Here is a 12,027-nt window from a genome sequence, read left to right as displayed (position 1 = left end):
TAATTGTAGGGATTTCTTCATAATTAATGTGATCAAGGAAGAATCGGCACGCATCTTGAAACTGGTTACTCCAGACTAGACCTTTCTTTGATTCAGTGCCAACAGTTTTAAATCAGTCTGAGAAATTCCAGATCTAGAAATCCAACTAGAGATTTCAAGGGGAATCAGAATACTTGAGTGGGCAGAGACAAGAGAATGAACAAATGTTTGCATCCAGTAAGAAATAAAGGAAACTGAGCAAATTAAGCATATCTCATTAAAATTATGGATGCTAAACCCTGACAGATAAATGAAACTACTTCTCAATGTCTCTTGTTATCCACAACATACAGTTTTGAAATTTAAATTTATTGGTTTTACACAGGGACCACTTTATTTTGTGACCGAGATAAAAGCAAGGACATTTGAATGGTTTCAAACCCAAAGACGAATGCAAATTTATTTCTGCACTTCAGAAACTATCCAACACTTTTAAGATTTAAGGGCATATTATTCATCTTCAATTTTTATTCTGTGGAGTAAACTATGACTGATTCCTTTGCTTCTGTAGCATGTTATGTTATGAAAAAATGTTCTGATATTGTGATAGTTTTAAAATTGTTCCTCAATTTGAAACAGATACTGACGCTCTGATTTTCATTCTTCACTTTTTTTAAACTCCAGAATGAACGGGCATACTCCTTTTGTGGCACTATAGAGTACATGGCTCCAGAAATTGTTCAGGGTGGAGATGCAGGACATGATAAGGTATGTAATCTCTGCAAAAGTTTGCACTCTGTTACAAGTTATTTGGCTAGAATCAGTAGGGGGTATTAATAGTTGGGAACAAAAACAAAGTTGCTGGAAAAGCTCAGCAGGTCTGGCAGCATCTGTGAAGAAAAAACAGAGTTAACGTTTCGGGCCTGGTGACCCTTCCTCGGAAGGGTCAGAACCAGACCCAAAATGTTAACTCGGGTTTTTTTTCTTCACAGATGCTGCCAGGCCTGCTGAGCTTTCCCAGCAACTTTGTTTTTGCTCCTGATTTGCAGCATCCGCAGTTCTTTCAGTGTTAATAGTTAGTATGGTCATCCAATCATACTACTTGGTACTTAATGTCTGTTCTTGAGAAGGAATTTCACACTTTTACATCCATAGTATTGTAATTCTCACAATCCCTACCTTCTAGGGCAGCAAGTGCAGGTGAACAAAATACATTGGATTAGAAGTTAATTACTAACACAGTTTCGCAGTTTTTAATGAAACAAAAACTCATTACTATCAAAATTGGTTCTGAAGATTTTTAATTGAATGTTTAACCTTTCAATTAAGGAACAAGAAATCCATTCCATAAACAATCATTGTTAATGATCAAAAAAAACGAAAGAAGTGCAGCTGCTGTTAATCATTGGGTTTTGCCTAAGTGAACAGTAATCATTGAAAAACAATGAACAAGGATGAGGCAGAAATGTTTGTGAATATTTTAAATGAGACTTGACTGAAGCAGGGCACAAAATATTTTTGAGGGTTCTTCCTGAGGGTTGCAAATTGATTGTCAGCGACTATGTTTTGGTTTTTGGGGTCTACTTTTTCATTCTCTCTACTTTATTTATTATGTGATACAGTCATGTAGTACATTACCTTCTGCATTTGTTTTGATATATAGCATATTTGTATGAAAAGAGTAGGGTACTCAGAAGCAGAATTAGAAGAAATAATTTATATACTTAATATTTATTAACCCCATTAAACTTCAAGCTAAAGCATACAAGTGAAGTAATTTCTTGGATACCACTATTTAAATTGGCACAAGACAACAAGCCGAAGTTGTTAAAATTGTTTTCATTCAAAATAATTGATACAAAAAAAATCACTTAAACACACCACCTTACAGTTTAATAAATTCACAGCTCCTGTGTTTCTGTTGCATTTGTACAAAGCTGGAACATTATAACTAAGTAGTTACTACCCTTTTTACTGAGTCTCAAATCTGAATCTCAGATTTAAATTTAATAATTGATTATTACAAATACATTCTCTATAAACAACGTTCCGTAGGTTCCCTACTGTCCTGATTTGTTTGCAACCTTCCTTTCCGAGTCAGAGATGTACAACATCGGTCCAACTCATCCATGCCGACCAGATATCACACATCACCCGCTGTGTGAAAAGTTGCTCCTCAGGTCTCTTTTAAATCTTTCATCTCTCACCTTAAACCTATTCCCTGTAGTTTTGGAATACCCACCCTGAGGAAAAGACCTTGTCTATTTACGCTATCCATGCCCCTCATGATTTTATGAACCTTGATAATGTCACCCTCAGCCTCTGACACCCCAGTTAAAATAGCCCCGCCTATTCAGCCTCTCCCTATAACTCAAGCCCTCCAATACTAGCAACATTCTTTGTAAGTCTTTTGTGGACTGTTTTATGTTTCACAACATCCTTCTTATAACAGGGAGACCAGAATTGCACGCAGTATTCCAAACATGGCCTAACCAATGTCCTGTACAGTGGTAACATACCTCCCAATGCCTATCCATTTAAACAGCTCTGCACGCACACGCTCTCTCTCTGTCTCTCTCTCTTCAGGAAAAGGGAAAAAAGTCTCTGCAATTTAGCTTTCTGAAAAAAAAACACTGTTGCCTTCAAGAATGACTCATTGGCCAAAGGATGAAGATCCCGAGTCTGTAGCTCTGACGTTCTGACCGATGTGGTCAAATTATAAATCTCACACCCTCTGAAGTTTCCCTTCCAGATTCTTGCTGGCTGCCTCTTTCTCTCACATCTCTTGCTTCCTCCCCCCAGCCCTACATGACACACTTATGGCCCCTAGTCTCCCCTTATTGACTTTGTAGGGTCCTCACAAACCCCACCCCGCCAAATACCTGTACAAAGACTTGGTTAGCTTGACAAAAAGGCAGCTGAAGAACCTTGCCTGATCCTAAACCTCTGGGACTTCATTCTATTTACCATGGTGACTTTTCTCTGATAGGTGATTGAATTTAGTGGGGTAATGTGGGGATCTTGGGGAGTGAATTCACCTGTCACCTCTGTGTATTTTGAATATTGCTCTAAAATAAGACTTCAATTTCTTACTTTCCAACCTGTTTGAAAGGGTACAAAAACAAAAGAAATTCTGAAATCCTTACAAAAAAAGAGCTGGTACCAGTTCAGTAGCAAAATGTTCTCAAAACATATCTCAAACAGTTTGACCAGCGTATTAAGAAACCATGACAGGAAACTGTACAGTGGAAATTACCAATACAGAAGTTTGCATAGACTTTCTTAAATTAAAGGTTAAAAGTATACCTCAATTTTCTCTACAAGAGGTAGAATTTCTGGACAGTAGATCTCTAAGTATACATGCATATCTATAAGCTGGTTTTATTGGCAGGCTAATAGTTGAAAAGTTTAATATATCCCCTTCAAGGGGAGGCAATGGCCTAGTGGTATTATCACTGGACTGTTAATCCAGAGACCCAGATAATGTTCTGGGGACCCGGTTTGAATCCCGCCATGGCAGATGGTGGAATTTGAATTCAATAAATATCTGGAATTAACAGTCTAATGGTGACCGTGAATCCATTGATTATTGTTGGAAAAACCCATCTGGGTTCACTAATGTCCTTTAGGGAAGGAAACTGCCATCCTTACTTGGTCTGGCCTACATGTGACTCCAGACCCACAGCAATGTGGTTGACTCTTAACTGCCCTCTGGGCAAGTAGGGATGGGCAATAAATCCTGCCTAGCCAGCGACGCCCTCATCCCGTGAATGAATAAAGAGAAAAAAAAAATCGCCTAATGTTCACTTGGTCACTTGTATATTAGCTTAATTTCTGTTTTTACCTGTGGATCTGTTAAGTTATTGTACGTTGTTTGAATTATTGCAATTTTCATCCTGTTGCAGATGTCCCCTTTTACATTCATCAGATTTTCCCTTATGCCCACCAATGTTCCCACTGGGGGAGTAGATTAGTCTCCCTGTAGATGTTTTAATGTCACTTCTTTCCCAATGTTAAGTATGTGGAGACCACCGTCTTCTTCATATGTCCTTGTTAACATGTCCTTTCCCACCCCCAGGGAGAAAGCTTGGACATGAATAACTTGAGAGCTTCATGGTCTTAACATTGGAGTTATGATACAGTGTGTTACGTGTCACACTTGCAAAGCTCATTTCTGAGGCAGTTGGGACTTGGGACCTTTAGAACCAAAGGTAGGGACAATGATACTGTGCAACAAGAGCCCTAAAAATAAATTGAAAGCACCACACAATTTTAGTTTCTGGACAATATAAGGTTGAGATTCTATCATCCAGAAAGGGCTGTCCACAATTAATCATGCGTAGCTTGAAGGCCACTACTGCACAAGCATGGGGCAAGGTGAGGAGGCAATACATGCAAGAACTCTCACAGCCAGTACCATGATTGAACCAGTATTTTTGTCTTTATTCTGTATCACACTCTAACCATCTAAATATCTAATGAACTGAGCTAACCAACCTCCACTGTTCAACAAAGAACCTGATTGAAGCCTACACACAAGAATTTCCTTCTACCCATATACTTTAGCAATTTTCCTCTATGATGTCCAAATGAATGCAGTAGCAGATCAGATTGTATAATGTACAGTATTTTTGTAACTTAACAATAGCCCTCTTCTTTGTTCAGGCTGTAGATTGGTGGAGCCTTGGAGTCCTGATGTATGAACTGAAAACTGGAGCATCTCCTTTTACTGTTGATGGAGAAAGGAATTCACAATCTGAAATTTCAAAGTAAGGAGTGGAATTGCTGTTGCGAGATGAAGTACAGTGCATAATTACAGACTTGGGAGACTATTTGACCTATCTTAGTCCATCTGTTCAGCAGGGCAGGCTTAGATGAAGTAAAGTAGGAGAAGGCCTATAGGAGATCGTAATCAGTGGATTGGACTCTTGCACCAAATGGCCTCTATAGTGTACTGTAATCTTAGCGATCCCCCATTGAAGCATCCTGTAATTCCCTACATGATTTCAAAGTTTTTGCCTTTAATAGTCTATCAGGAAATTTATATTGATTAATCTTTGTGTGAAGAGGAATTTCCAATATCAGTGTTGAATTTGGTGTCCTTTGTTCTACTCCAATATTGATTTGAAATACAAATCAGGTTTACTTTTTCCTCAATGTAAAAATGTTGTATATCATTCAGATCCTCATTTCTATTCTGAAAAGCTTCCGTTTCTCAAGAACTCAACTTCCTCCAGATTTATCTGTAGTTATTTAGTTATAAACTCAGTCTATTTCTCCTTTCCGTGCCGAGTACTTAATACTTGTTTGCCTTAAACTTAATCTGTGGTCCCTCTGTATGCTTACACTTCTGTGCAACCCCTATTCCAATTGCTGAGATGCCGACCTGTTTGATATTATTTATATATCAATGTATCCCTTTGATTGATCTGGCGAGCATTGAGAACGTAATCCAACAAGTACATTGTATTCAATCCAACATTAAAATTGAAAATGTAGCATTTAAGTTCTCCAAGTTAAAAGGTTTAACAATTTTTAAACGTTTAACAATTAAACATGTTTTTTTTCTCCCCATTAGGAGAATTCTGAAAAGTGATCCTCCATATCCTCCAGAAATTGGTCCTTTAGCTAAAGATGTAATGAAGCAGCTCCTGATTAAAGATCCTAAGAAACGGTTGGGCTCTGGTCCAGGAGGTGCTGATGAAATTAAGTCTCATCCCTTCTTCCAGGTGTGGAAAATAAAATGTGGTTAATATTAAACTGTGGCCCTTTGGCTAGCTGTCAATGGAATCCTATTTATATATGGTTGATTAAGTCAGATCAAAACATTATAACCAGGTTTGGTTATTCTATAACTAGCATAGTTAGCAAAAAATACCTACAGTTACTGGAATCTGGAGCAAAAATTTAGAATACTGGAAACACTCATTAAGTCTTGCCTTCATTGGTCAGGGTATAGAGTGCAAGAATTGGCAAGTCATGTTGCAGCTGTGAAGAACTTTACTTGGGCAACATTTGGGATATTGTGTATAGTTCTGGTCATCACACCACCAGAAGGATGTGGAGGCTTTGGAAATGGTACAGAAACAGTGTACCAGATGTTGCCTAGTTTGGGGGTTTGGAGGAGGTGGGGGGGGGGTGCGGTATTAGCTGTGAGGAAATATTGAACTTGGTCTGTTTTCACTTTAACAGTGAAGGATGTGGACTGACCTGATAGAAGTTTACAAAATTATGAGAGGCACGGGATAGAATGGATAGTCAGAGTTTTTTCCCCACAGTAGGAATGTCAATTACTCGGGGGAAATAGCTTTAAGGTAAAAGGGGATAGGTTTAAAGGAGATGTGAGAGCCAGTTTTTTTATGCAAAGCGTGGTGAGTGCCTGGAGTGTGCTATCCGAAGAGATGATGGAGGCAGATACAATACCAATGTTTAAGAGGCATCTTGACAGGTACATAAATAGGTAAGGCATAGAGGGCTACATGCAGCAAAGGGGCAAAAGGCTTTTAGTTTAGAAAGGCATTATGTGTCAGCACAGTCTTGGTGGGCTGAAAGACCTCTTCCTGTGCTGTACTTTTCTTTGTTCTTAAGTCAGAGGAAGTGAAGGCCCCTACGTCAGAATACTAGTGCATGTTGTTAGAGGAGCATCTATTAGTCTGTGCTTGTGTCTTTGGCAAAAGATATAGAAGAAGACACAATCTGGTTTATGCTTCTTCCAGCATGCTATATAACATATATATGAGTCAATCGGAGATTGGGAGTGTGTGAGGAGCTCTGTTTGCATTTACAATATTGTGACATGCTAATATTTTGTCTGGTTTATGTTTTCTGTGGATTGAGCAGCATTGTAGTACTTCTTATATTTGCTATATTTCATAAGAAGTGGGAGAAGAAGCAGGCCCTATGCTCCTTTGAACCTGCTGTACTATCCACTAAGTTCATAAAAGAAAAAAAAGTTCGATTTGCATTTTACTGTTCACGACAACTGACAATCTCAAAGCCTACAAGAACTTTCGAAGTGTAGTCACTGCTATACTGTAGGAAACACAGCAGCCAAAAAGCACACAACAAATTCCCATGTTAGCAATGAGATGAAAATTAGATAGTAATCAGTTTCTGTGATGTTGATTGAGGCATCAGAAACTAAGGATAACTCCACAGCTCTACAAAATAGTGCCATGAAATTTTTTACACCTATCCAAGCAGGTATGGGGCCTCAGTTTAACATCTCATCTGAAAGACAGTATCTCTGACATGGCTAAACTGGAGTACCGGCCTTCCTTTTAGTAACCAAGCCCTGGAGTATGATGTAAATCCTAAATCTTGTAACTCAGAGACGAGAGTGTTATAAACAAAGCCACAGCTAATTCTTAATACCCGATAGCAGAATGGAGGAAATCATTCAAAGTCACTTTGACCCAACTTAAAATAATTGAGGGAATCCTGCATCTCCTTCCACTTCCACCATTGCTATCAGTGCCCACCAATGACTCCACAAATTACTTTCAATATAATTTTGATTGCAAAATCTTAATTTTGGACAACAGTGTTCCAACAATGGTATTACATTGATGACTTCTGCCTGCAAGTGGCCTCCAGTGCTATTTACTGGTTGTTTTATTGAGTATTCTGAAGAAAATATTTGGGTCAGATGCATTATGTCCTGAAAAGGCTTTCTGAAGTTTAGGGCAAGAATTACCACTAGGGGGTAGTGCAGTAGACAAAAGATTTTAAAGTTTCACTTCATAAAAATGTCCTTCCTTTATCTACTTATCTAAAGCTAACTTTTTGAAGTATTGTTCTATTGATTTGTAGGCAAGTGTGGCAACCAATTATGTGCCCAGCAAAGTTCCTGAGCAACAATGAGAGAAAAGACCAGTGTATTTGAGGATTAAGTGAGAGATCTCGACACCAGGGAACTTCACTGCTCTTATCCTGGTGCTGTGGTCTGTTTTGCATTAACCCGAGGCAGAAGTATTTGAAACACTACAGTTCCTGCTCTGCCCAGGGAACCAGTCAAGGAGCCAGTCTATTCACTTGGCATGAGCCTTTACCACTGATGAATTAATTACCCAGTTAAAGACGTCAGTTGTCCCATTGATGAGTAAACTTGCTAAAATTGTGATGGAGGCAGGAATCATGGGCAGGCGATGAGAAGGCCACCTGCTGATATAACATGTAACCCTCCACACCTTGTAATTTCCGGTGAGGGCATATTAAATTCACTGTAGCATTTCTGCGAAAGACAGCACCTTTAAAAAAGCTGCCTTCCCTCAGTACTGCATGGACGTCTTAGCAGGAATAATGTGCTCAATTCCCTTAAAGCTGTAACCATCAGCACAATTTTATTAGGTGATTAAAGTCAGAAGTCACATGAGACCTGGTTAAAGTCCAACAGGTTTATTTGAAATCACAAGCTTTTGGAGCGCTGCTCCTTCATCAGGTGGACCACCTCCACATCATTAATAGGTGATCAGAAAGAGCACCTTGATTACTCTCCATCTGTCTCCTCTCTGCAAGCCTAAGTACTGTATTTCTAGTATAACTACTACTTGAGAGTAGCGAGCTCAACCACCCTTGGACTCGCATCTACAGTGTCATTTAGTACCACAGTGTCTTTGTTTTCTGCTATACACGACTCTACTAAAAACAATTTGTGAAAATTACGGTTAGGGAGGCAGGGACGAGCTGGACTGGTTTTGGGATGCGGTAGGGGGAGGGGAGATTTTGAAACTTGCATGGGGAATGCAAAGGCCCTCCGCTTCTTCCTGTCCCGCAGGCCCGACCAGTCCCCCTCCACTGATACCCTCCTCCGCTTAGCTGAACTCGTCCTCACACTCAACAACTTCTCTTTCAATTCCTCCCACTTCCTACAGACAAAGGGGGTAGCCATGGGTACCCTCATGGGCCCAAGCTACGCCTGCCTCTTTGTAGGTTACGTGGAACAATCCCTCTTCCATACCTACACCGGCCCTAAACCCCACCTCTTCCTCCGTTACATTGATGACTGTATCGGCGCCGCCTCGTGCTCCCACGAGGAGCTCGAACAGTTCATCCACTTCACTAACACCTTCCACCCCAACCTTAAGTTTACCTGGACCATCTCTAACACCTCTCTCCCCTTCCTGGACCTCTCTGTCTCCATATCGGGCAACCACCTAGAAACCGATATTCATTTCAAGCCCACCGACTCCCACAGCTACCTAGAATACTCCTCCTCCCACCCACCTTCCTGCAAAAATGCTATCCCCTATTCCCAATTCCTTCGCCTCCGCCGCATCTGCTCCCAGGATGAGGCATTCCACTCCCGTACATCTCAGTTGTCCTCGTTTTTCAAGGACCGTAACTTCCCCTCCTCGGTGGTCGAGAACGCCCTCAACCGTGTCTCCCACATCTCCCGCACCTCATCCCTCACACCCCGTCCACGCAATAAGAACCAAAAAAGAATCCCCCTCGTCCTCACGTACCACCCCACCAACCTCTGGATCCAACGCATCATCCTCCGACACTTCCGCCATCTGCAATCCGACCCCACCACCAAAGACATCTTTCCCTCCCCACCCTTATCTGCTTTCCGGAGGGACAACTCTCTCCATGACTCCCTTGTCCGCTCCACACTCCCCTCCAGCTCCACCACACCCGGCACTTTTCCCTGCAACCGCAGGAAGTGCTACACCTGCCCCCATACCTCCTCCCTCACCCCCATCCCAGGCCCCAAGAAGACTTTCCACATCAAGCAGACGTTCACCTGCACATCTGCCAATGTGGTATACTGCATCCGCTGTACCCGGTGTGGCTGCCTCTACATCGGGGAAACCAAGCGGAGACTCGGGGACCGCTTTGCAGAACACCTACGCTCGGTTCGCAATAAACAACTGCACCTCCCAGTCGCGAACCATTTCAACTCCCCCTCCCATTCCTCAGACGACATGTCCATCCTGGGCCTCCTGCAGTGCCACAACGATGCCACCCGAAGGTTGCAGGAACAGCAACTCATATTCCGCTTGGGAACCCTGCAGCCCAATGGTATCAATGTGGATTTCACAAGTTTCAAAATCTCCCCTCCACCTACCGCATCCCAAAACCAGTCCAGCTCGTCCCTGCCTCCCTAACCTGTTCTTCCTCCCACCTATCCCCTCCTCCCACCTCAAGCCGCACCTCCATCTCCTACCGACCAACCTCATCCCGCCCCCTTGACCTGTCCGTCCTCCCTGGACTGACCTGTCCCCTTCCTAACTCCCTACCTACACTCACCTTTACTGGCTCCATCCCCGCCTCTTCGACCTGTTTGTTTCCTCTCCACCTATCCTCTCCTCTATCCCTGTTCTATCCGCCTCCCACTCTCTCCCTATTTATTTCAGAACCCCCTTCCCCTCCCCCTTTTCTGATGAAGGGTCTAGGCCCGAAACGTCAGCCTCTCTGCTCCTATGATGCGGCTTGGCCTGCTGTGTTCATCCAGCCCTGCACCTTGTTGTCTCGGATTCTCCAGCATCTGCAGTTCCTACTATCACTGTTTTATAAATATGTTCTAAGTGGAGAATATTGTATGATTTCTTTCCAATATCAATTGCAGTTATTAGTTGTAATACTTACAAGTTTGTCACATTGTGTTTCTATGTTTAGGATATTTTGCCATGTTGTGGGAGCTGTATAAATGCAGGTTGTTGTTGGCCATTGTTAATAGCCTTCTTTGTCATACTTTTACTATTGGCAGAAGATAAACTGGGATGAGTTATCTGCCAAAAACATTGAAGCTCCATTTAAACCTGTCATCAGGGATGAGTTGGATGTTAGCAATTTTGCTGAAGAATTCACGGAAATGGATCCTACATATTCGCCTGCAGCATTGCCTCAGAACTCCGATAGGATATTTCAGGTAGGTACCATTAAAACACTGTCAAAACTCTTAGATTTTTTTAAACAAACACTTATATAGTCATACAGCACGGAAACAAACTCTTCAGTCCAACTCTCACACGCCAACCAGACATCTCAATTTGATCTCGTCCCACTTGCCAGCACATTTGGCTCATGTGCATCTAAATCTTTCCTATTTATATATCCATCCAGATGCTTTTTAAATGTTGTAATTGTACCTGTCACTAGCACTTCCTGTGACAGCTTGTTCCATACACACACCACCCTCTGAGTAAAAAAAGTTACCCCTCAGGTTCTTTTTAAATCTTTTCCCTCTCCCCTTACACCTGTAGTTTTGGATTCACCTCACCATAGAAAAAAGACCTTGGTTATTTATCCTATTCATGCCCCTCTCAATTTTATAAACCTCTATAAGGTCACCCCTGTGCCTCCAATGCTCCAGGGGAAAAAGCCCCAGCTTATTCAGTCTGTCTGTATAATTCAAACCCTTCAGTCCCAGCAACATCCTTGTAAATCTTTTCTGCAGCCTCTCAAGTTTAACAACATCTTTCCTATAGAAGGGCAACCAGAATTGTATGTGGTATTCTAAAAGTAGCCTCACTAATGTCCTGTATAGCTACAACATGGCATCCCACTGCTTTACTCACCATTCTGAGCAATGAAACCAAGCGTGCCAAACGCCGCCTTCACCGCCCTGTCTACCTGCGACTCCTCTTTAAAATTATGCCCCCTTGATCTTGACCATTCAACCAAGGGGTACAGCTGCTTTCTATCCATTCTGTCCACGCCCCTCATAATCTTGTACGCTTTAGTTAGGGCATACAACCTCTCTCCTGTAAAGAAAACAACCCAAGCTAATCCAGCTTCTCTTTATAGCTAAATAAAAACTGAAAGAACTGCAGATGCTGGAAATCAAAAACAAAAGCAGAAATTGCTGGAAATACTCAGCAGGTCTGACAGCATCTGTGGAGAGAAATCAGGGTTATGTTTCGGGTCCATTCTGGGGAAGGGTCACTGGACCTGAAATGTTAACCCTGACTTCTCTCCACAGATGCTGCCAGACCTGCTGAGCTTTTCCAGCAATTTCTATTTTTGTCTCTTTATAGCTAACCTAGTCCGTCCCAGTCAACAACCTGGTGAAGTTACTCTGCAGCTCTCTTAGTGCAGTGAACA

At 41.8% G+C, this 12,027-nt stretch overlaps 1 protein-coding gene across 1 annotated transcript in view; it reads left to right on the top strand.

Moving 5' to 3' along the window:
• Positions 1 to 666: 666 nt before the first annotated feature.
• Positions 667 to 12,027, top strand: part of LOC109913209 (ribosomal protein S6 kinase alpha-5) — a 39,497-nt gene continuing 28,136 nt past the window's right edge. The window contains exons 1-4 of the mRNA XM_048600278.1: positions 667 to 747; positions 4,645 to 4,748; positions 5,558 to 5,708; positions 10,691 to 10,852. Of these exons, the coding sequence (XP_048456235.1) occupies positions 703 to 747; positions 4,645 to 4,748; positions 5,558 to 5,708; positions 10,691 to 10,852 (462 nt within the window). The 5' untranslated portion in view covers positions 667 to 702. The remainder of the gene's footprint in view (positions 748 to 4,644; positions 4,749 to 5,557; positions 5,709 to 10,690; positions 10,853 to 12,027) is intronic.

This window comes from Rhincodon typus, chromosome 8, assembly GCF_021869965.1.
Source record: "Rhincodon typus isolate 14 chromosome 8, sRhiTyp1.1, whole genome shotgun sequence".
Taxonomy (NCBI): domain Eukaryota; kingdom Metazoa; phylum Chordata; class Chondrichthyes; order Orectolobiformes; family Rhincodontidae; genus Rhincodon; species Rhincodon typus.
This window is presented reverse-complemented; position numbering and strand designations above follow the sequence as displayed.